Here is a 24,108-nt window from a genome sequence, read left to right on the forward strand (position 1 = left end):
TACGGAGGCTGAGTCATCGGGCAGGCCCAGCTCTGCAATCTGCGGCTCAAAACGAAAACAGGGCGCCTTGGGCAGCCCGGCATCACCCCAGGTGCTCGGGGCCCTGTTGACGGCAGGGGTCACAAGCCCACGATGCCGGCCCTGCCTGTCATAATGCTGACGCGTGGGGACCTCCTCGGAGAATCCCAGGGCGCCTCCAGAACATCCAGGTCTCCCAACACGGCAGGTGCCGAAGAGCTTGTAACCCAGCACATCATTTTCACCCAGCATCAGGGATGCAGCCCCAGACCTCACAGCAGTCCTCAGAGGCTGGGCCTAGGGACCGTCTGTGTCCCGTGTTGTAAAACTTGTGGTCGGACTTTGCACCTCTTGGGCCCTGACCGCTTATGGGGACTTGGGGGTCCCCAAAATATTTGTCACCCTGCAATATTGGGACCATTCTGGTCATTCTTCAGCAACTAGGAGGTTTTAGCTTGTTCTTCGGAGGAGACCAAACACCCACCTCTTAGGAAGAGCCCACCTGGATGACGGATGTCACGGGGGTCACGGGGACAACCATGCCGGCTTGTTTCCGCACGTGGATGGAGGACAGATTGGCCGACTCACCTTGGCCGTGGAGGAAAGAGGGGTAGGAAGGGGAAGTCCTGGCTGGCAACTCCCTTCCCACACCCGCTACACCCGAGGGAAGGGAAGGGCTTTGGCGCCAGGGCCAGGACACCTGTTCGAGCAAATCAGCCTCTGCAGACGTGGTTTCCGTGCCCCCATCCCCACTGCTCAAACCTGGACATTTTCTCACGGGGTCGGGGTGGAGGGTGGGCAGCCCCATCCCACCTCCTAACCAGGAACTGACTCACACTAAGGGTTCCGAGGAGCCGACTTTCCGGGAAGATAAAAGACACCTCAACAGATAGACTTCAACAGTTAGAGGCCGTGTCTACATGTTGCCTCAGCAATAGCGTCTCAGGAGCAGGGACTAAGCCCTGCTGGGATTCCGTGGGTGCCCCAGGGCTTCCAAGGGTGGTCACAGAAATGGCTGGAAGTCCCTGGGCCAGCCACCGTGGTTTCTGATTGCAGGTTTGGTGCCGGCAGAGGGAAAGAGGGGGTGGGTGTGTGGGGATGCCCATGTAGTCCAGGGAACAGCAGGGTCCCCGCATCTGAGGACCCTATAGCCAAGGCTGTGGGCCCTAGAGCAAAAATCCTGGGCCCTCTTCTCCCAGGACCACGGAGGCCATTCTGTGGTCGGCTCAGGTGACCGCCACTCAGGAGGGGCAGGAGGAGGGGAAATTCTTGAGTTACGAAACCAAGGCCCCCAGGGTCCCACTTCTGCTTTTGTTTCTCTGTTTGAAGATGAAACGGCTTTGTTAGCAGAAACTCATCCAGCAAGCTTTGGGAGTTGGAATGTAGAATTAATGATTCAGGCCCAAGTGAAACTTTCCTCGAGGGGCACTTTCTGGGAGGATCCTGTCGTCCTTCACTATGCAGGGAAAATCTCTCTCCGGAAAGGGCCTGGGCCTTCGGGAAATGGCCTTCAGAAAGCTAGACCAGAGCACAGTCCTGCGGGGAGACCCCCCTGCCCATCCCCGGAGGCCTGGGCCCACGTGGGATGCGGAGAGAGGGGCACCTCTCCGGGGCCAAGGGTCCCAAGAACCCAAGGCTGGGGATGCCCCTGAGAGTGAACGAGGTCTGACGGATGGGAGGCTCCCGGCTGGCGGCCGGGTCGGGTCTGGGGTCAGCCGAGGCCTGGCGCGTGACCCGAGTCCGGGCGGCGGGGCCGTGCGGCCGGGCGGGGCGGGGCCGGGTCACCGGGGGCAGCCGCGCGCCCCGCCCCGGGGGAGTGTCCCGCCCGCGCGCAGCCACCTTAAGGGCCGGACCGGGCGGGGCGGCCGGGGCGGAGGCTGGCGGAGGAGCTACCGGCGCGGGATCCGAGTTAGGATCCGAGTCGGGATTCGAGTCGGGGTCCGACCGCAGCGGCGCGGGAGCCATGGCGTCGTCCGGGCCGGCGCAGCTGCTGCTGCTGCTGCTCGTGCTGCCGGCGAGCGCGGCGCGGGCCGGCCTCCACTTCCGCCCGGGCCGCGGCTGCTACCGGCCCCTGCGGGGGGACCAGCTCACCCAGCTGGGGCGCAGGTCGGGGCGGCTGGGGAGGCGGGGAGGGGCTGCCCATCTCCCGGGGCTTCGCGCCCTCTCCCGCCTGGGGGACCCTGCCGCCTCCTTGGGGTGCCAGGAGCCAGGACGCCCAGCCTCGCTTGACCTCTGAGGGTCAGGGCCAGCCCCGTTGCTTTGGGGGCGCGCTCGTTCACATTTGCGGGGTTGGACGAGGCGCACCGGTGCAGGAGGCAGGCCAGCCTCGCCGCCCTGGCATTTGGGGCATTGCTGGCGGAGCGGTCTGGTTCCTGCACTGGGGCGGGGGGGGGGGGGGGCTGGTGTGTGCCCTGCCCACTTCAGATTCTGAGCGGGCAGGGGCGTCTCCTGGCTGAGATAGCCCGCTCCCGCTCGCTCTCAGTTTGGGGAGGGGAGAGGGCGCTGGGGAAGGTGCCTGCGCGCCGGACCCCCAGGGGCCCCAGTGCTGATTCCGGTGGCGGTGGTCTGTTCCCAGGACATACCCCCGGCCTCACGAGTACCTGTCCCCATCGGATCTGCCCAAGAGCTGGGACTGGCGCAACGTGAATGGGGTCAACTACGCCAGTGTCACCAGGAACCAGCACATCCCCCAGTACTGTGGCTCCTGCTGGGCCCACGGCAGCACCAGTGCCATGGCGGGTAGGTCGGGGACTGCGGCCCCTCTTGACTGTGGGCCAGGAGGGCCCGTCCAGCTGCCTTCTTTGTCAGTACCGGCAGCCGCAGCCCAGGGTCCCGGGGGCCCGCAGTTCTGTGCCAGGACTCAGCCTGGCATGGGGCGGTGTCTGCGTCAGGCCTCGGGGAGCGGACCCGGGGCCTGTGGATGTCCGGGAGTCACAGGACTGAAGACCTGTGACAAACGGCTCCCAGGAGCCTTATCTGTCCCGAAGCTTGTGACCTGGGCTCTTGGGGATCAAACCACAAACTCACCGAACCCCTTGCTGGTGTTTGGGTATGCGGAAGTGAAGCTACTTTTCAGCGTAGTTAATATTTGAAATGAATGCCTGCCCTGGGCTTGGAACATTGAGCAAGGCTGGCCGTTTTCTCATCTGGGCCTTAGCCGTCTGGCTGCAGCAAGGGCGGGAAACCTCGAGGCCGGGGTTGCGGGGCGGCGGGGTTGGGGGGGGGATCCGAAGTCAGCGCCGCTCTAGAAGGCTGCTGGGCCTGCCTTGGTAGGGGAGGGAGGGGGACTTCACACCAGCCTGGGCCTTCATTCAGCTCGGGGTTCCGGGAGCCTGCAGTCACGCCTGAATCTTTCGAACTCCTGCCCCGTGGCATTGTGTTAAGCCAATGTGTGGCTACCGCCCCTGGCCTACGCTCGATGTCTCATCCCATTTAAGCCTCCTGGCTGCCCTGTGATTGCTCCCACTTTGCAGATGAGGAAACTGAGGCTCCTGGCAGGGAGGTCAGGAGACTAGGCCTTTGTGGGAGTGACAGCCGGGAGCAGAGCCCGGAAGCTGGGCTGTCTTTAGGATGAGGAGTAGGGGTGGCGTCTGGAGCCCAGGGCCAGCCAGCTGTACTGGGGGCACCTGGCAGGGTCTCGTGGTGGCCCTGCCCCATCTCTCCTGGGGGCTGGGTTGTACTTTTGACCCTTCAGGAAGGAGGAGGGCGGGGGCGGGTAGGCTGAGCCCCATTTTATTTTGTTTTATTTTATTAAAAAATTTTGTTCTGGCTGCACCCCGCGGCTTGCAGGATCTTAGTTCCCCAACCAGGGGTTGAACCCCGGCCCACAGCAGTGAACACGCCGAGTCCTAATCACTGGGCCACCAGGGAACTCCCTGAGCCCCATTTTAGGGTGTAGGAGCTCTTGGCTTAACCACTGGAGCCGCTGGGAGACTTCAGGGCCCCGCAGGCGGGCAGGCAGGCAGGGTGTGGGCGGGCCTCGAGCCAGAGGCTCAGGGCAAAGGCCTGGCAGGAATGGCGCACTCCCTGGCCTGGAGGAACTGAGAGGGCCTTTGTGGCAGGGGCCTAAGGGTGGGTGGGGGAAGCTGAGAAGGTCACCAGGGGCCCTACCCCCAGGGGGAGGGGCCAGGCAGAAGCCTGAGGGATCTTAGGGAGGGAGTCACATGCCAAGATTTGCATCTGTAGAGGAGTGCGGGGCCTGGAGGGGATGGCGTGTCCCTGTTCACAGGTCAGCCCTCCACTTGCTGGAGTGAAGTCTCCTGAGCAGATAGATGACTGCTTCTCCCCTCTTGCTCTCCGACCGCTAACGGCCTCCCTAGCAGCAGGCGTCCTCTTCCTCTTTCACTGAGAAAACAGAAGCCCCCAGAAGGGGACTTCCACAGTGCCCGGCCCAGCTGCCACCTGCTGCAGCTGGTCATAGCTCGCCTTCCCTCCCGTCCCCGGGCGTCCAGCGTCTGAGCCCCTGGACGAGGCCATCCCTGCCGATGCTCAGACCTGGCCATCGCTGAACCCCACCCCGTCTCCAGCCGCCACCCCACTTCTGGGCTCCTGGAGGGGCCTGCAGTCCCCACTTCCTCCCTGCCAACCCGACCCCCTCCAGTCGCCTGCCAGCTCCTCGCCAAGGTCACCGGCACGCCAGGGGCAGGTCTGGTGGTTGCCCCCGGGCCTCGCCCTGCCCGGTTGTGCTTGATCACCCCCTCCCCGAAATGTTTTCCTCGGCTTTAGCCACAGGCCCCCGATCTCTGCCTCACCGGCCCCTCCTTCACCCCCCTCACCGGCTCCTCATCCCCCCGCTTAACTTCTGGACCTTGGGCTCCCCAGGACCCTGCACCTGGACTCGGCCTTCACGTCCCCCCGCGGGACACCTCCAACCTCAGGTGTTCCTCCTTTCTGCCACCACCCTCACCCCCAAACCAGTCCTTCCCCGGCCTCCCTGATGGCTCCAGGAGAATGCCATCCCTCCCTCACTCGGGCCCAGGCCCAGAGGCACGCCGCCGGCCTCCTGCTTCTCACCCTCAGACCACCGGCCGCAGGGCTGGACCCCACCTTCAAAGCGCCGCTGTGGAGCTGCCTCCCCGGCCCGCCTGTTGCTGCCCTGATGCAGCAGCTCAGACCCAGGCCGGGGCCCTTTTCTGTTCTGCTGGAAACCCTCCAAGGTTTCAGGCAGATAAAACAAAACCCTGCCTCGCCCGCACAGCCTGTGTAAGCTGGCTCCCTGTTCCATGTTGGGACCCAGTTTGGACACCAAGAGCTGAAGAACGGGGCGGGGCACCCTCAGGCGGGAGGGGTTATTGGGTGAAGTGGTGTCAGCTGGAGGGTCAGCAAGGCCGGGGAGGAGGCTTGAGCGCCCAGGGCAGCGCCGGCCGGAGGCTGCTGAGAAGGAGCTTGGGGAGACCTGCAGGGGGGGTGGAGGGCGGGGCTGACCCGCACAAGGGGGTCCGCAGAGGGCTGTCCGCGGAAGAGCACTGGGGGGGGTGCGTCCAGGGGCGCTGGGGGAAGGGCTGGGGCGCGTGCTGGTGACTGGCCGTGGGTTCCAGAAGGCCCGGGGCTGGTCACATGGCCGGATGTAGAGCTCTGTGGGCCCAAGGGCCTAGGAGGTGACCCCAGGGCTGTAGGGGGCCTGGGGATGCAGGAGGGAAGGAAGGGGGCGCCTGGAGGGGGCTGCTGGTGGGTGGAGGGCCTGGCCGCTTGCTCGCCGTCATCAGGGAAGGAACAGGCGCAGCTGCGGTGAGTTCTGACCTGGAGGGGGGATCTCGGGATGCGGCCACGAGGTGGGTGGTTGCGGGATCGTCGCTCCGGGAGAGTGGAAAGCGAGGTGGCGGCCCGTGGTAGTGTTGGCTGCAGGGCCCCGCAGGATGCTGTCTGTGCAGGGAAAGGGGGGCAAGGCGCGGGGGGCCGTGGCTGCCCTCAGCCGTCCCCAGCTGCCTCGTGGGGCGTGTGGGCCCAGGCGCGTGTGGAGTGAGAGTGGGGTCGCCGACCGGCCCCTAGTCTGGCTCCCCAGTGCCCTCGGGGATCCACCAGCCTTGAGGCAGGACACGCCCGGCCCTGCCTGGATGGCACTTGTAGTGGGGGGAGGGTGGGCATCGGTGCCAGGAAGGGCCCGGGAGGCCTCTCTGGAGAGCAGGGACCCCAGGGAGGAGGGGAGGGCCCTCCAGAGAGGGATGCGTGGCCCCCGGAGCGGCAGGCAGTGGGGTGGGTGCTGACCAGCATGGGTGCTGTCCCCGCAGACCGGATCAACATCAAGAGGAAGGGGGCGTGGCCCTCCGTACTGCTGTCCGTGCAGCACGTGATCGACTGCGGCAACGCCGGCTCGTGCGAGGGGGGCAACGACCTGCCGGTGTGGGAGTACGCCCACCGGCACGGCATCCCCGACGAGACCTGTAACAACTACCAGGCCAAGGACCAAGGTAGGGCCTGCTCACCCCCCAGACGCGCGTGCACGCGCATGCGCACACGCGCGCACGCACACACACACACGCGCGCACACTCACTCACACGCACACACACACTCTCTCTCCCTCTCTCTCTCCCTCCCTCCCCCTCCCTCCCTCTCTCTCTCTCTCCCCCCCCACCCTTTCTCTCTCTGCCCTCTTCCCAGCGCGCGTGTGGCCGGGGCCCTGGGGGACAGCGGGACGGAGCTGGGAGCCCCCTGCCGCCGTGTGCCTCGTGGGGCAGGGCGACAGGAAAGTTGGGGCCTGGCCTCCTTGGTGGGAAGACCAACAAAAAAGGACTTGGGATGGGGGTCTCCAGCCTGCGTGCCCTGCGGCCAGGCCAGGCCAGGCCCTGGTGTTTGGGTTCTGACACGCTGGCATTTTGGTGGTTTCATGGCCCTTTGTAAGGGGAACGCTCATCAAGGGAAGAGTGTTTTCCAGGAGCCGGGTGTGGCGAGCAGGCAAGAAGCAGGCGGGCCCGGCCTGGTTCGAGACCCTAGTCCCGGCCGCCTGCATCTGGGTGGATTCGGAGCCGAGGGCGCTGCACGGACCAGCGGATGCAAGCTGGCCTGGGGCCCTGGAGTCGGCACGGTCCTTTCAGGCTGCTCCTCTTGGAAACCCAAGGAAAGAAAAAGTCCAAACCCTAACGCCACAGTGGGTAGTTTTAAGTCACCTGTCTGAGCTCCCTCGTAACCAGAGCAGAGAGCTGAGACCAACTCAAAAGGCCTTTTGAGACAGGAGCGAGGAGGATGGCGGTGTGTGGGGGGAGCCCGGGGGGCTTTTCTGCCCCCCTTCCATCTGTAAAAGGTGTGCTCAGGCCCCTGTACCTTCTGAAGGCGCCATCCCACGCCCACAGGCTGCCCCCGCCTTGCCTCCCAGGCCGTATTGCCCAGCCAGAAAGCATCTCCCCAAACTGGTCCAGTGAGTTGTTGAAGTGATATGATAGATGCAGCAGGGGTCAGAGAACCAAGGAGAGGTGTCCAGGATGAAGGGGAGCAGGGAGGGCCCCCGAGGGCTCAGAATCGGGAACCAGGTGGTCCTTGGAGCCCTGATCCGCCCAGAACTGGTCTTGTCTGTCCTCGGCCAGGCCCCTCCAGCCCACCTAGTACAACAGGGCCAGATGGAACTCATCAGCACCTGATTGTTTGCAATAAGTAGTCCTGTCTTTTTTTTTTTTTTTTCTTTGGCTGTGTTGGGTCTTCGTTGCTGCGCATGGGCTTTCTCTAGTTGCAGCGAGCGGGGGCTACTCTTCGTTGCGGTGCGTGGGCTTCTCATTGCAGTGGCTTCTCTTGTTGTGGAGCACGGGCTCTAGGGCGCGCAGGCTTCAGTAGTTGTGGTGCATGTGGGCTCAGTAGCTGTGGCGTGCAGGCTCAGTAGTTGTGGCTCGTGGGCTCTAGAGCGCAGGCTCAGTAGTTGTGGCGCACGGGCTTAGTTGCTCCGCAGCATGCGGGATCTTCCCGGACCAGGGCTCGAACCCGTGTCCCCTGCACTGACAGGCGGATTCTTAACCACTGCGACACCAGGCAAGTCCCAGTAGTCCTGTCTTTGTATTAGCAAGTGTGGCCACAGATCCACCTTTTTTCAGGTTGTCCTGGGCATTTGGTGTCCAAGGGACAAATTAAACCAACAGTTTAATCCTCAAGGAGTTTCATGTCTTGGGGGAGGAGTCTGGATAGATACAAAACTGTAACAGAAATAGGTAACGTGAAAGCAGTAGAAAGTGGTGCCGTGGGCCGAGGCAGGATAGACGAGGTGAGAAGTAATGCTGTCTAGGGCCCAGGAAGGACGAAGGAGACGGTGTGGAGTCTTCCAGATCTCATAGCTGCACTGTTTTTTGAGGCCTAATTATTGATACCTCCTCAGACCGAAATAATAAGAAAATACTTATTTTTTCCCCAAACGTGTCGGCCTATTCACTAGCCAACAATACAATCTTATTAAAAGTGAATAATTTAATTACACTCTATTCTCAGCTGTAGAGTATTGTGCAAAGGCCTTTCTCCCGGCTTTAAAGGAAAAGTGGAGCTTTTGAGCACCTACTATGTGCTAATTAACGTTTCTTTCCACTGAGGCCTGGGGAAAGGCTTTTTATAACTCCTGCAGCTGAAAGAAGAGGGTAATTAAACACCCAAGGGCAAGAAGATTTCCATTATTAGCTGATGGATGGAGCGTTCAGTTAGAAAAGTGGAGATTGGGTCTGGGCGTGCTTCTTTGTTCCCGGGTTAACGAGGAAATGGCCTCACGCTGACTTTCCGTGCTGTCCCCAGAGTGCAACAAGTTTAACCAGTGTGGAACATGCACTGAATTCAGAGAGTGCCATGTCATCAAGAACTACACCCTCTGGAAAGTTGGCGACTACGGCTCCCTCTCCGGGAGGGAGAAGATGATGGCAGAAATCTATGCGAAGGGCCCCATCAGGTGAGGAGCTTTGAGACCCCGGCCCGCGGAGGGCGTGCACGCTTCCAGTAAACGGGACCCGGGTAATTTTCACCCTTTCCTTCTGGCCAACTCTACCCACAAGGCTGGAGACACAGCTGCCACGTGAGTTCTCTCAAAAGTAAAGCTCAATAGCCCATGTGCCCCTCGTAGGATTATTGTGAGGGAAGGACACAGCCATGGACAGTTCCCAGCGTGTAGCCAGCGCTCTGGGGCGGCTGGTACAGCTTCGGTAGGGAGGACGCAAGTGAGTAACAGAAGTTTGGGCAGAATCATCAGGTGTGCGTTATCTGAGTTGGGTCCACACGGCTCTTCCTAACGATGGTCAACGATGGCCATTGAAAGCGCTCATTCTTTCCCTGCTTGCTCTCAGCTGCGGTATAATGGCAACGGATAAGATGTCTAACTACACCGGTGGCATCTATGCTGAATACCACAACAGGGCCTACATAAACCACATAGTTTCCGTGGCCGGCTGGGGTGTCAGCCACGGGACGGAGTACTGGATCGTCCGGAATTCGTGGGGCGAACCATGGGTAAGACATTTCCACTGCAACTCCTCTCACTCGGATGGATCTGGGGGTTTTGTAGCTGAGAACTGCGGCCCTGAGCAGAGGGGCTTCAGGCTCCAGACCTGTGGGGTGAGGTCCTTCTGCGCTGCACGGGGGCCGTCCCCGTTCTGTGCATCGCAGCACGTGTAGCCGCATCCCCGGCCCCTACCCAGTAGATGCCAGATGCTCCTTCCCGCCCCCCAGCTGTGACAACCAAAAACGTCTGCAGACGTTGACAAATGTCTCCCAATGGGGATGGGGGCTGAGAAGTGCTGCTTTCGAAGTTTCCGTTTAGCTAGCTTTTATTCCTTTACAGCCATCTCATTCTTTTTCTTGCCATACTTTCGGCTTTCCTAAGTAATACTGTGGAGTTTCTTCAAAAATACTTTGAGTCAAAAACCCAGGGGAATTAAATTAACTGCCAGAATTTTCATTTCTAAGACCTAGTATTAACCATTAACAGCTGAAGACACAAATTCATTGTTATTGAAATCAGGGAAGGTGATTTATGTCGAAGTGATGAAATGTCAGTATTTTTTATTAAACGACTATAAATGGGGATATTAATAGGTAGTCGAGTCATCTGGTCTAAAGAGTTGATCAACATTTTAGTTACATTAATTAGCTCTCGGCATACGGGCCACGTACCCCTCGTGTTGAATATTAACCAAGTTAGATATTTCACAAAAGCTATTTCCGAACAGGGGTCCCAGGGAAGGGAAGGGGCAGCCGAGCGGGTGGCGGGGACGCTGCGGGCCCCCCGAGCCTGAGGCTGAGTGAGGAGGGGCGGGGGTCAGTGTACGCAGAGCGCAGACAGGATCCAGCTGACGCACGGCCCCGGCCCTCACAGGGTGAGCGGGGCTGGATGCGCATAGTGACCAGCGCCTACAGAGGCGGCAAGGGTGCCGACTACAACCTCGCCGTCGAGGAGAGCTGCACATTTGGGGACCCCATCGTTTAAGGCGGACGTCTCCAGAGGAGCGGCTCCTAAGTGATCGCGTGAGCCGTAACCAGAGGGGATCCCACCTTCACGGGCACTGGGGTGGTACTGCCGTGGTTTGAAGGAACTGGGGGTTGACGGTCACATACGTGACGGCCGGTGACGGCCCTGGGCGCCGAGAAGGGATGGCTGACGCGATGCCGCACAGGCTGAAAGCGTTCCCGGGGGGGGAGTCGCAGAGGGGACGACCCAGCACCCACACAGGACCGCTTCCTGCCGGGAGGACGGCAGCGCGCCACCTCCCTGCAGAAGAGTGATCCACCAGGCGGTGAATGATGTGACCTCCGTTTTCTTCAGTAAATGATTTGGCGACTGTGGTCTGTGATGTATTTACGAGGTGGAACATTTCAGACTTGTCATCACCAGTTCCTCTGTCACCCTGAAATCAATGGTAGGGCCGAGGGGGGATGGCGATCTCAAGTTGCCCAAGGGATGAATAAAATGCACACTTCACACCAGAACTGAATCTGAGTGCTTTATTTACACACGAAAACAACATTAACACTGGGACCTACACCTTCCAACCGCAGAAGGGCTTTTTATTTGTTCTCGGAAAATGAAAGCAATTGCAATATGAACTAATCAATGGAGCCTTGTGAGAAAACTTAAATCAACTTTGAAAATAGTTCATCAAAGAGTCTCAGTTTCTGAATTGCCATTGAAAATAGTTCACCTAAGAGTCTCAGTTTCTGAATTTCCACCACCCCTGGGGCTGACAGTTGGCTACATCCCAAGAGGGAACGGGAACCTAGTTCCGCTACTGGGGGAAACGAATACTGTAAACAGGACTCGGGGGCGGCCCTGGACTCACGAGCGGGGACTGTTGCTGACGGCCGTTACACTGCTAACATCTTCCTTCTTAACAAAGTTATCCGCCTGCTCCCACCAGAGCCCACTTCCAAGATGCTGACGGGGCCTCTTCAACAACAGCTTCTGGAAAGGGTTCTTCCACAGCGGGTCTCCTGGAATGTTCTGCTCCGGCTCTGGAGGGTGCGCTAAATCAGTTCACCAAGATGAAGTTAGACTTGCAGTGAGCTTTAAAAAGCAGAAGGAAAACAGGCACTGGGTTAGAAACGGGAGGGAAACAATGACATTGAAAACTGCAGCCAAGAGACGCTCAGGCCAACCCTACCTATGAACTCTGTCACAGGGTCGTGTTCACCTTCCGTTTTAATGGTGCCGGCGATGCTGTCGTTCTCCAGGATAGGAAGGAAAAGCTGCACGAAGTCAGAGGTGTAGGGGGGCGCGACGACGTCGAGCACCTAGGGGAGCACAGCCCGTGAGCGGCTCCGACGAGTCAGACGGCAGGACTAGTCAGACGGCAGCCGTGCGCGAGACCCTCCCCCACGCCCCGCCACCCTGCTTCCTGCCCACCATCTCCCACACTAAGACGCCCGGGGCTCAGGCAGGTGAAGCACTGTTCCTGCAGGTAGGAGGTGCCTGGCAGACGGGTACCGTGCCACTGTCATCACCGTGACTCTCCGAAGGCACGGCTCCCAGAGTTCGGTGCAGGATGACACCGAGCCCAGAAGGGCGCTGCCAGGGGACGCGGGAGCCGGCGCCGCTGACCTCAGTCACAAAGTGGCGAATGAGGGAGATGTCGGTGTCCAGCTTCTCCAGACGCGTGCGGATGTAAGTGACCACGGGGAGCACGCAGCCCCGGCTCAGCAGGTGCACCGTCCTGTCCAGGAGGGTCTTCTTCAGCTCGAGCTGCGCGGGTGGGGTGACGAGGCTGAGACGGGGCCGCTTCCCCGCGGGGCCGCCCAGCCCAAGGGCCGCCCGCTCACCTGCTCCATCACGTCCAGCTGGGAGTGCTCCGTCTCGAAGAGCTTCACCAGCAGCTGCAGGACCTGGGGGTGGAGGAGCTGGTGGCAGGTGCTGATCTACAAAGAGGCCAAAGGGAGCCGCCCTGAGCGCCACGGCTGGGTCTCCGGGCTCCCCGTCAGCCCCAGAGAACCGCCACCAAAGACAGCTCGTGGCCGACGACGGCGGTCCCCAGCGCTCGGCCGGGGGCCAGTCAGCCTCTGTCCCATTCCTCGTCCTTTCAGGGACGCTTGATAAAAACTGAGAGATCTGTGGAGTCGACGAAACTAGCTCCTTAAAAGGAAACTCCTCATTTGGAACAGAAATAACCAGCTCCGGAAGGACTGTCTCCTGAAGGCGTGGAGCGGACGGGCGGGAGCCTCGGGCCCAGAGCTGGGGGCCCGCAGCCCCTACCTCGTCCAGCAGCGCCAGGTGCACCGGGGTGTGGTCCGTCTGCAGCTGGAAATACCTCGGCTCGGACACAGTCCAGTCCACCCACTTCAGCACGCCCATGGCCACCACCGGAAACCTGCAGGTAGACGAGGCAGAGCGCTTCCTTTAAGCAAAGTTTTCTACAGGGTAAACACCACCAACTCAACCCAGCGCATCAAGTCACTCTTCAGCGCGCTCTGCCAGGGCGACGCGACGAGTGAGAACAGGCTGACGGGACCAGCATCCTCTCAGACGCGCTGCTCGAGAACCCGAATCCCACGCTCAGCTGACTGTGGACCAACCGTGCCGGTTTGAAAGGAAAAGACCATTCATGCAGCACTCCATGAGCTTGGGGGGCTGGGCTGAAGCTTACTTTTACTTAGCAAACCCTTTCTTTGTCACTAGTACAAATTAACAGAGGAATATTCAAATGCCTAAGAGGACACCCTGTGTGTAAGCTTTTCTAGTGAATGCTTATTTACATAATTGGCATGACGCACACCATTTCTATCTAGGCGATACTTCGTTGGTCTAACTTTTACTGTAAATAGAGCCTCTTCTTCAAATCAATTTTGATAATTCTGGTTGGTCTTCCTTTTTCTTAGTCTAATTTGCAAACGGACTTCCGGCAAGTAAACACCTGAAAATTACTCATGCTGCTAGAACAGTTTAAAGTGCTCTCTCTGTATTTACAAAAGAGAAAATAAATACGATGAATAAGTATCTCTGAACCTGTTATATGTTTTGAGCTTTTAATATGAAGCTCAAAGCACCCGCCCCCCCCCCCCCCCCCCAGAGAATCAGGGTTAGAACCCCCACACGCTCACCGGATACACTGGTACAGGGTGCTCAGCTCGGCCACAAGCTCAGACGCCCCTTTGTTCTCATTGCAACACAAGTTGTGAACAGTCTCAACAGCTTTCGATGTCGACTTCAGCTCGTCTTTATTGATACTGACTCGCTTGTTCTGAAAACACACGAAGTCGGTGAATCCAGACGGTGCCCGCATCCTTGCAGTCGGGGTAACCTGGCCTCGGCCCTTCTCTCTGCAAACCCCCGTCCCTGTCTCTGAAGCATCCCCGTCACACAGCGAGACCGTCCGCCAGGGAGACCGGCGTCTGTCGGTGGCTTAGGGAATCGGTTTCGTTTCTTTAGTCACACTTCAAATTACAGTTTAGATTAGTATCGTAGATGCTGTGTGCCTTTCCTTGAGACATTTAGCACTGTGACTTATTTTATGCAGAAACATTAGAAAAGACATTTCTGAGACTAGTTGGGCCCGTGATTCCCTGCAGCCAAAATTCCCAAATAACCCCAAGGAGAGGAGGTTTCCGGCTCCCTGAAAACGTCCGCGAGCTCTCCGAGCCGACAGCACCTTCTTCCAGGTCTCCACCACGCTCGCCGCATACGCCAAGATGTGGATGTACTTGTGCTTGTGGTCCTGGTTGATCCTGGCCCCTGGCTTGAAGAGTGACTGCATGAACAGGTCCAGGAAGGCCGGCACCCGGATCTGAAGAGAAACACACACACACGCTGAGAAGGAACACAGGAGTGAGACGGCAGCTGAGTCCACACACACCCATGGCAGGAGGGCCCGCTCACGTCCACCGCTGCACGTGCCTCAAGGTTTGTGAGGGCCGAGGATGTGACGAGGAAGGACCAGGAGAGGACAGAAACATTTCAAGAGGAATGTGCACTCGCTGACTTCAGAGAATTAAAAGGAACACCACCTTTCCAAAAGCATATACTTCCGATCGGCACTGAGGGTGTCCCACCTTAGGTTAAAATGAAAAGCAACTCACGAGTTCAACAGGAGGCGGGTCCATGCTTGTAAACATCTTGAACAGGACTGTGATGTCGGCCGGATTCAGGGCTCCCTTGGACAACATCGCCCCAAGGGCCTGACACGCCCGGGGGTAGGAGGCAGCTGTGCCCAGAGCGAGCGTGATCTGACTGGCGTCATGGCCTCTTGATGCAAAAAAATCGTATATCCCATCATTGACAAGGTGGCTCCCTGTCCCGCCCTCTCCTTCCTTCTCTCTCCTTTTCCTTCCTTCCTTCCTTCAGATTTATGCTTTGAACTGTTGCGGTCCCTTTGTTTTTTCATATTTCTCTCATCCACTGGTATGTTTACTAACTGACCCATGAAAACAACATTTAGAGCTAACTGGGAAAGAATGGTTCAGTACAGCCTGCAGGCTTCCTAAAAGGAACCAGGCACTTTTTCAGTATCTTAGACTCCATTAGTAGAAAATAAAGCTAATTAGAGCTAGTTTTGTTCTGTAAGATATGGACCACGATCTAACAATCAGACTAGTAAAGAACTATTTCAGGACTGTTGCCATGCGCCACAGATGAATCCCAATATATTGGGAATTTAGGTTCATAAATACAGTTAGGTTCATAAATACAGTGAATTAAACGATGAGCAAATCGTTTACCAAATATTCATGGAAGCAAAACTTTACAAAGCAAGCTCTCTTCACGTATTTAAAATCAGCCCGACTTTTTCAGCTCTACTGGATAAAAGCAAGTTTCCTATCTGTCAAAAACAGGAGGACCCAGAGTCTTCGGTTGTGGACACAGGGCAATGCGGTAGGGGCGAGAGTGAGCGGAGAGCCAGCCTCTCACCTCTCCTGGGCGAAGCGCTGGACCTCCTGTGCGATCCGGCGCACGGCCGAGCCCCCCTGCTCCTCCTGGGCCAGCACGGACATCAGGGCCTGCGCGAACAGATACGTGTGCTCCCCGTGACACACCATCTTCTGGAAGACGGCAGGGAGAGAGAGTGTGGGGTTTCAGGACCACAGCGATGACAGAGGCAGACAGAAGATTCCGACTCCGACAGTTGTGCACGGAGGTCCCCAGCTGGGAGGGCGCCCTGGGACCCAGACATTCTCCCCAGTAAAGAGCACGACCCCAGGCAAACGGCCTCCTCCTAAGCGGAGCCACATCGAGGGAAGCGCTTACAGCAAACTCAGGGAGATTCTTTTCGAGGTTTTCTTCCCCTCCGTCCAAAATCGTAGCTAGAGAGGTACGAAGCACTCTAGAAAACACCTCCAACTGCTGGCAGGCCGTGGACACGCTGGTGATCTCCCCCTGGTATCCTGCATCGGAAATAAGCTGCGACACGGATGTCAGCCAAACCCAGCGATGACGAGCCGTGGCCCCGCGCCCACAGGAAGGTGGCCGCTGGCCGAGCGGGGGTGAGGAGGGGCTGGCACCGGTCGCGGGTCTCAAACTTCTGCTCGGATCCCCGCTTCACCACTAACTAGGCTGGTGGTCCCAGTCAAAGCCCCCACCCCTGGTTCTTCGTGTGTGAGACGGAGGAGACGGCCCAGGCGCTCTTGGAGGCCCCCCTCCGGACACAAGGCTGTGCCACGTTCCCGCCACACCCTACAACCCAGTCCACGTCGATCCCCAAACACAGAGTCTACGCTTCTCTTTCTCGATGTTTATGACTTACTAAAGTGAAACGACGAAAACCTTCACAAAAAAAGCACGTAGGATCTTTTCAAAGGACACAGACCAACAACCAACCAAGTCAAAATCACCCTCACTCATAAATACTTTCATCTTTTCTCGGACTCTAGGACTCTTCCTACCTTAACAGTGAAGTTCAGCATCAAACAGTCTGGGTGGGCTTCAGCCAGTTTGTAGAAAAGGTCTCTCCACGTGGTATGTGCAATCATTTGTTCAAGCCAAGCGGGGGTCTGACAACAAACAAACAAACAGCAAGGTAAGAGGCCTGGCTTGAGCCTAAGTGAAGAGTACGTCGTGTCAGCAGGCACAGGAAGAGCCCCTGGGCTCCTAGCTTTGGCCGCGGTCCCCTACAGGACGAAGCAGGCCTCGGGCTGCTGAGACCATTTGGTGGCCGGGCGGCCGAGCCAGAGCCCTGAACGCCCCCGCAGCGTGTGGAAGCTCCAGCCCCTTACGAAAGGGCGCTGAAAGGCGCTTCCTGTGGCGTCTGAGGCTAGGGGCCGCATCACACGCACCGACTCATGGTGGGTGGGCTGCATGCCCTCAGCAGAGAGGCAGGCGGTCTCGTCCGTCACCACATGCAGCGGCCACAAAAATGTGTCCCCTGCTCTCTGGTTGTGCGATTGACGGACCCGGGGCGGCCCCGAGTCCACCTCACACCCAGCGCCCGGCGCTCTGAGCGCACAAGATCTCCCTGCCCCGAGTAGAGCATTTAACAGGACATTCGGACTCTATGCAAGTTCGGTCTCACCCTGATTTCAGCCCCTGACTCTTACATGACTGACACAACGCGCCACACTCCCCCGTGCAGGGGGAATCAGCAAAAGACTCTAGGAGCTGGAATTAAAAAAGGGAAAAAGGTTCCTCACCTCTCCTTCTTCAGTAAAGATAGAATCTGCTTTGCGGGGGTCGAAATGTTTGATCAATAAACTCTTTAGATGATTTTCCACAGTTTCCTGAACCTGCACGGGTTCAACACCTGAAAGAAAATGAAAGCCACGAGATGGAAAATGGCAATCTCTCAATTCACTGTGTTATTTTAGAAAAAGTAGACAGATCAAAAGTTTCCATGCAAATCAAATACCACAGAACTGCTTCTGACCACTTAGGATCTGGGGCCTCTTATAAAAATTAATATTACTCATATTCGATGGTAAGACCCAAAAAGGAGTCCAGGGCAAAACACACAAGGATGCTTGTTTACGTGGAAAGGACAGTGACATCTTCGAAGCCTCGCTAGGAACAAGGACAAATTGCCAAAATGGAAAAACATCCCCCCCTCCCCCATGGAAGAACAAAGCAGATGCCAGCCAAGGGGCACACTCATGTGTGATCACGTGACAGCAGGGGGTCAACTCGCTTCCGGGCAGCACCTACTCCACGATGTCATCTGTACTCAGCACAGAGGATTTACAGTAAGGCTCCACTTGGATCTTATTAGCTAAAAGCCATAATCACGCCCAGTCCTAAATTATCCATCGTTTCTGCTTGCTATAATAGACCTCTTAAAAATGACACACTGAACGTACACTGTATAATCCTCTACTTCTACAACATGGTGGGGAAAACAGCTCAATGAGAATCACATTTGCAGATTATCTGTAAACCTCAATTATTGAATCAAAGATAAAAATCAAGCCAATGAAAATGGGTAAGAAGTTCAGTTTTTACTGACAGAGGTCTTAAAAACCAGGAAAACAAACAAACAAACAAAAAGAACCAGGAAAACAAAGAAGACCTTTCCAATTTATCAGCATGATAACGACCCAGCGGTCTACTGTAAAGGTCGGGGTGGGGAAGAGCCAGGACCCGGCCCCCCACAGAGCACCTGTCTGAATGAGCCACTCGGCCAGCAGGTTGACAGTCTGGGCCACAGCAGTGTAGTTCTCTGACAAGAGCTGGATAACGTTCTCTGGAGACCCTCCCGCCTGAAAATACCTAGAAAAGAGTAACAAACAAGCTGTGACACTCAAATGGACGTAGATGGGCATGGGGATGGACAGCCACGGCAGGGTGAGGAGGAAGACAGGTTATTCAGGCTTTTAAAGTGCGGGGACCCCTAGAGGCCTTCCATTCCCGTACCACATTCTTCTGAATTTCATGTATCAAATTTCACATATCATCTTTTGGGTCTATTACACAACTTTCTCCTCCCAGTGCAAACAACCTTTCTCACGTACCTCTTTAGAGTGTTAAAGATGGAGGGTTCCATTATATAATCCCGGGTAGAAAATTTATGTAGGCATTCTTGCTGGACCTCGGCATCATCTTCTCCCTCTCCATAATCATCCTCCTGCTGTTGGCAAAAAGAGCCAGGCTATTCTTCATTACTACAAATATCCTGCAATCTCACCTTAAACCCGTATAATGCTGTCCATGTCAAAAGTGTTCCACCTGGTTGAGAATCTGCCTGCCAATGCAGGGGACACGGGTTTGAGCCCTGGTCTGGGAAGATCCCACATGCCGCGGAGCAACTGGGCCCGTGAGCCACAACTACTGAGCCTGCGCGTCTGGAGCCTGTGCCCCGCAACAAGAGAGGCCGCGATAGTGAGAGGCCCGCGCACCGCGATGAAGAGTGGCCGCCCCGGGCTTCCCTGGTGGCGCAGTGGTTGGGAATCCGGCTGCCAATGCAGGGGACACGGGTTCGTGTCCCGGTCCAGGAAGATCCCACATGCCGCAGAGCGGCTAGGCCCATGAGCCACAACTACTGAGCCTGCACGTCTGGAGCCTGTGCTCCGCAACGGGAGAGGCCGCGACAGTGAGGGGCCCGCTCGCCGCGATGAAGAGTGGCCCCCACTCACCGCAACTGGAGAAAGCCCTTGTACAGAAACGAAGACCCAACACAGACAAAAATAAATTAAGTTAAAAAAAAAAAAACAACTCTCATTTAAAAAAAAAAGTGGCCCCCGCTTGCCACAACTAGAGAAAGCCCTAGCACAGAAATGAAGACCCAACACAGCCATAAATAAATAAAAATTTAAAAATAATAATAATAAAAAAAAGAGTCTGGTGGTTAATCTCATTCTTAAAAAAAAAAAAAAAAAAAGTTCCACGGACTTCCCTGGTGGTGCAGTGGTTAAGAATCCGCCTGCCAATGCAGGGGACACGGGTTCGAGCCCTGGTCCAGGAAGATTCCACATGCCGCGGAGCAACTAAGCCTGTGCGCCACAACTACTGAGCCTGCGCTCTAGAGCCCGCAGGCCACAACTACTGAGCCCCCTGTGCCACAACTACTGAAGCCCATGCTCCACAATAAGAGAAGCCACCGCAACGAGAAACCCATGCACCGCAATGAAGAGTAGCCCCCCACTTGCCGCAACTAGAGAAAGCCCATGCACAGCAACAAAGACCCAATGCAGCCAAAAATTAATTAATTTTAAAAAAAGTTCAACGTATGTCATTTCATTTGACTTTCACGACAATCTCATGAAGTACGCTGGACAAGTAACGAGTGGCTAAGAAAACGGAATCCAGAACCATACCAAGTGAGACTGTATCGCGACTCCATGCTGGCGAACTTGTGTACGCGGTCGTACAGGTTACCGCATCTCATACAAGACACCTCGCCTGGGCATCCATTTCTCTTCCACTGAACAAAGACAACAATAGGACCTATTTGGCTGCTGTGAGGATTCCAGGAGCTAATTTTTGGAAGAGCCAAGCACAGCACCTGACATTCAGTATGAGTTCAGCAGATGTTAGCTGCTATTACTGTCTTCACTATTACTATTTCATATGTGCCACGCATGGAAGGCTTTCCAACAAAGACTGAAGCGGCGATTCTTGAAGGCACAAGCCATCCATCTGCTGTCAGATAGTGAAGCTCACTGGCTTGCCTCAAATCAGCAGGCCTGCCTGGATACCAGTCTCTGTTCTGCATGGCAGCGACCTTAGGCAAGTCGCTGAATCTAAGGGCAAAACAGGATGATGATGTGATGACAGTGGACTGAATGACCCCAAGGCCTGTCCAGCTTTAACGCTGTTACCAACAAGCAGATGCTTTTTGAACACTCACACTATACTGGGCGCTATACTTCCCACCAGGAAACCTAAGAAACTGCAAGACAAGAGATGGCTTTTTCTGCTGAAGGAGTTTACAAACTAGTAACTGCCCCTAACATGATGGGGTAAGAGCTAGGCCAGAGATCAGCAAACTATGGCCCAGGGCCAAATCCATCCTCCTTTTGTCTTTGTAAATAAAGCTTTATTGGAACACAGCCACACAGCCCCCTTTTTAAAAACATATTGTCTATGCCTGCTTCCCCCCTACAAAATGGGCAGAGTGGAGCTGTGACAGAGACCTGCAGAGCCAACAATATTCACTATCTGGCCCTTTGCAGAAAAGCATGCCCACCCCTGATGCAGACTCACATCCTGACAGCGGTGCTCTGGGAGCAGAAGGAACCTGACTCCTGCACTACGGGGACCGGGGAGTCTCCTCTCAGACCTTATCTGAGTGGGAGCCTCGAGCGAGACTGGTGAAGGAAGGCCGGCCTTTGCCCCAAGAGGCATCCTTGGGTGTCTGGATTCTCGGGCTTCTACCCTGGGCACTCATCTTCTCCACTACATCTTCTCCTGGGTCATGCCACTTCCCTGCTCATAAATCTAGAAGTTGGCCTAGATCTCTCTCTCTCTCAAGCTCTAGACTCAAGTATTCAACTGTCTATTCTCACTTCCATTCGCATGTCCCACTAGTACGGCAAACTCATTAGATTCCAAACTGACCTCCTCTTTTCCCTCTAAACAGATCTGCTTCCTACAACCCATGTTTTCGTAAAGGACTCCATCATCTCTACCTGTTACCTTAAACTCACAAACCTAGAAGAGGTCTTCAATTTCTGCTCCCACATCCTGTCCAAAGACCCATCAATTCTCTCTCCCACATGTCTAACCAACTTGGCCCTTCCTTCCCTCTTTCCCTCCGCCCTTCCTTATTTTGGGCACGCTCGCAGTAGCAATGGTCCCCCAGTGGCATGGTCTCATTCCTTCCTTTCAGTCCCCTTTCACACTGATGCCACCATGACCTTAATAAGCCACAAATCTGATGTCTCTTTCTTGCTTAAAGTTTCCTATCTCCCTCAGAAAAGACATCCAGGCTCCAGCAGGACTTCAACCTTCCACTCGCTTGCCTGCCCAGTGTCATCCCTCGGCACTCCCCACTGGCAAGCCGCAGCCGGACTAAGCCATCTGCGTTTCAGTACCCCTTAGCTTCTGTCGTCTGGCCTGAATGTCACAGCAGCCTCCTTACACGTCTTCCTGCCTCCCCCAAATCCACCCACCATGGGGTTAAGTGAACAGAATTTGGGTCACAGAAATTGATCTTCCACTGTCTCAAAATCCAGCTCGCGCCACCCTTCCTGTCACCTTTCTTGACTTTCTCTCTGTCCTCCATGAGGTCAGAGTTAGAATGAACATGAAATGAACATCTAGCCCACCCCTCTCATCAGTGAGAGCCTATCAGGGTCAGTGGGCCAAATCCGGATCATGCTTAAAGTTCCCCAAACGTGAGACTCCCCAGCCTCCTGTCTGTGGGCGTCTAGGCCTGGCTCTGCCATCCCTAACTGCTTACGCAAAGGCGAACAACTGGCGTGCTCAGTTTATAAAATGAAGGCACTGGAGCAGACGGCCCTTAGATATGCCCTAGTTGTAACGCGCTGCGACCGGAAGGCTTTGGTGGCCCGGCGGTTTGCTGGAGTGGAGATGGAGACAAAGGACCTAAGTGGGATCCCCATTCCTTCCTGTATGAGTTTCATGACCTTGGGCAGGTCACTAGGTCCTCCCGTCTCACTTTCTTCATTTACAAAATGAGCAGAGCTAACACCCAACTCAGTATCTTGAGCGTGGAATGAGATAATGCATGAAAGCACCTAGCCAGCACAGATTTTCAATTAGCTAAATCTGACTCTATCTCTCCACTCTAAGCCTCCAACACCCTGGAATGATCCAACACGTGGAGCTTAAGAGTGTCACTCCCTGCCCCCAACTCTTGAACAAGTCATGCTTTTCAGCAGCTCTCAAAGGCCCTTCAGAACCCACTGCTTCCACCAGGCAACTAACCACACAGGCCTCCTTTCAGCTCCTGGAACACAGCGCCCACCTTTGCACCCCTGTACCCCGGCTTCAATGCCCTCAGTGCCCCACCAGCCCCTCTCAACGGGGCACGCCCCGCTCCAGGCTTTCTTCCTTCAAAATACCACTTCAGTATGTCCCCCAAACACCTAACCTTGACTCTTGTTAAAAGGCAGGTTCCTAGGCTCCCCTCCAGACCAACTCCTCCCAGGGGAGGGGCCTGGGAAGCTGGGTTTCACACATCACTTCGGGTGGGTCTCCGGATGAGAATCAGGTTGGGGTCCCCCTGGCCGAGCGAGAGCGCCCAGTTCCGACTGTGCAACCCCTGGCTTCAGGGGAGAAGGTTCTGAGCCTCCCTCAGCTTCCACAGCAAACCCCTGAAGGTCAAGGATGGACGATCCTTTCCTCCTCACTCAGGCCGAGGACTGATTACATCAGCCAGAGCGCCCAAGAGTATGGTTTACAAACAGTAAAGCACATGTGGGAAATTCCAAAGTTCCACTCTTCCCCCTCATGATGCTGAGTTGGATTGTTTTAAAGATTATGACGACTTTTCACACTGTGTGTGAAATGCCCAATCCTCCACCTTCGAGGTGGTGTCTGACCCTCCCGGGGGGGCTAGGAAGTCCCAGGACCCGGCCCCGAGGCCGCCCCAGGGTGGTCGGAAGGTCAGCTCGGGTCACGAGTGGGGGGCGGTGCCCCTGCGGCCGGAGACCGTCACTGGGGGGGACCGGGTCCTTGCCCCGCATCCCCGTCCCATGCCCCCCGAGAGGCCGCGCGCCCGGGGGGGGTGGTCGCGCGGCGGGAGGGGGCGGGGCGGGCTGGGCTTGGACCACGCGGCGGGGGCGCGGCCGGCCCGCCGGCGACGGAGACCAACAGTCCTCGTCGGCGGCGCCCGGTACCCCCCTCACCTGGCCGCCGTCCGCCTCGTCGCCCCACTCGGCCGCGCTCCCGAAGTAGTCCTCGTCCATGATGGCGCCCGGCACAGCCCCCGCCATCCTCTCGCGCGAGCCCGCGCGCGAGCACGGCGCATGCGCATGGCGGACCGGTGAGCGCACGCGCGGTCCCGCGGCCCCGCCCCCTGCGGACGCGCGCCTCATCCCAGGCGGGAAGCGCAGGGCTGGGGCGGAGGGGCGGGGCCGGCGCGGAGGGGTGGGGCGCAGAGGGCAACCTACACGCGGCAGAGGGAACCACCTGTACTGATCCAGGAGCGCAACCTGTTAGGGCCCCAGGGATATTGGATCGGGGTAGAAGCTTGGAACGTGTCCTGGCTTCCGGTCCCAGCTCCGGGTCTTTTTCACTGGGAATTTTGGTCCTCTGAGCATCAGTTTCCTCATCTGACACCTGGGCACAAGGGCAGGGCCAACTTATTGGGCACGGAGTTTATGACATCACTTATATGTGGAATCTAAAATAATGATACAAATGAACTTATTTACAAAAAAAAAAAATAGACTCACAGACATGGAAAACAAACTTATGGTTACCAAAAGGGAAGGAGGAGGAATAAATTAGGAGTTGGGATTAACAGATACACACCACTGTATATAAAATAGATAACCAACAAGGACCTACTGTACAGCACAGGGAACTATATTCAATACTTGTAATAACCTATAATGGAAAAGAATCTGAAAAAGTATATATATATTCTGGATCTGAAAAAGAATATGTATGTATATACAGGTATAGATATATAGATCACAGCCACCACTTACAGAGGGCTCATCAGCACTGTGCTTTCATGCATCCCTTCTTTCCTCATCTGACTACTGCTTATTGCGTGTCCCTAAGTGCCTGGCACTATGTTACTCCTGGAGCTCATTGGTGAACAAATCGGACATCACCCTCGCCCTGGGGGAGCCTGTATTCACCTGAGGGAACAAACAAA

At 56.5% G+C, this 24,108-nt stretch overlaps 2 protein-coding genes across 2 annotated transcripts; one reads left to right on the plus strand and one right to left on the minus strand.

The window, feature by feature from the left end:
* Positions 1–1,858: 1,858 nt before the first annotated feature.
* On the plus strand, positions 1,859–10,897 carry CTSZ (cathepsin Z). The gene is made up of 6 exons (XM_059898357.1): positions 1,859–2,124; positions 2,594–2,757; positions 6,246–6,425; positions 8,717–8,867; positions 9,259–9,421; positions 10,287–10,897. The coding sequence occupies exons 1-6, from the start codon at positions 1,982–1,984 to the stop codon at positions 10,395–10,397; spliced, it is 912 nt and encodes a 303-aa protein (XP_059754340.1). The 5' UTR covers positions 1,859–1,981; the 3' UTR covers positions 10,398–10,897.
* A 1-nt stretch (position 10,898) lies between these two features.
* Positions 10,899–23,238, minus strand: NELFCD (negative elongation factor complex member C/D). The gene is made up of 15 exons (XM_059898355.1): positions 23,129–23,238; positions 18,329–18,444; positions 17,977–18,086; positions 17,018–17,127; positions 16,274–16,381; positions 15,639–15,791; positions 15,303–15,433; positions 14,474–14,639; positions 14,047–14,181; positions 13,499–13,638; positions 12,654–12,768; positions 12,224–12,319; positions 12,006–12,146; positions 11,569–11,698; positions 10,899–11,471 (listed from the first exon to the last, which is right to left on the minus strand). The coding sequence occupies exons 1-15, from the start codon at positions 23,213–23,215 to the stop codon at positions 11,437–11,439; spliced, it is 1,773 nt and encodes a 590-aa protein (XP_059754338.1). The 5' UTR covers positions 23,216–23,238; the 3' UTR covers positions 10,899–11,436.
* Between the last annotated feature and the right edge of the window lie 870 nt (positions 23,239–24,108).

Source organism: Balaenoptera ricei, chromosome 15 (assembly GCF_028023285.1).
Source record: "Balaenoptera ricei isolate mBalRic1 chromosome 15, mBalRic1.hap2, whole genome shotgun sequence".
NCBI classification, from domain to species: domain Eukaryota; kingdom Metazoa; phylum Chordata; class Mammalia; order Artiodactyla; family Balaenopteridae; genus Balaenoptera; species Balaenoptera ricei.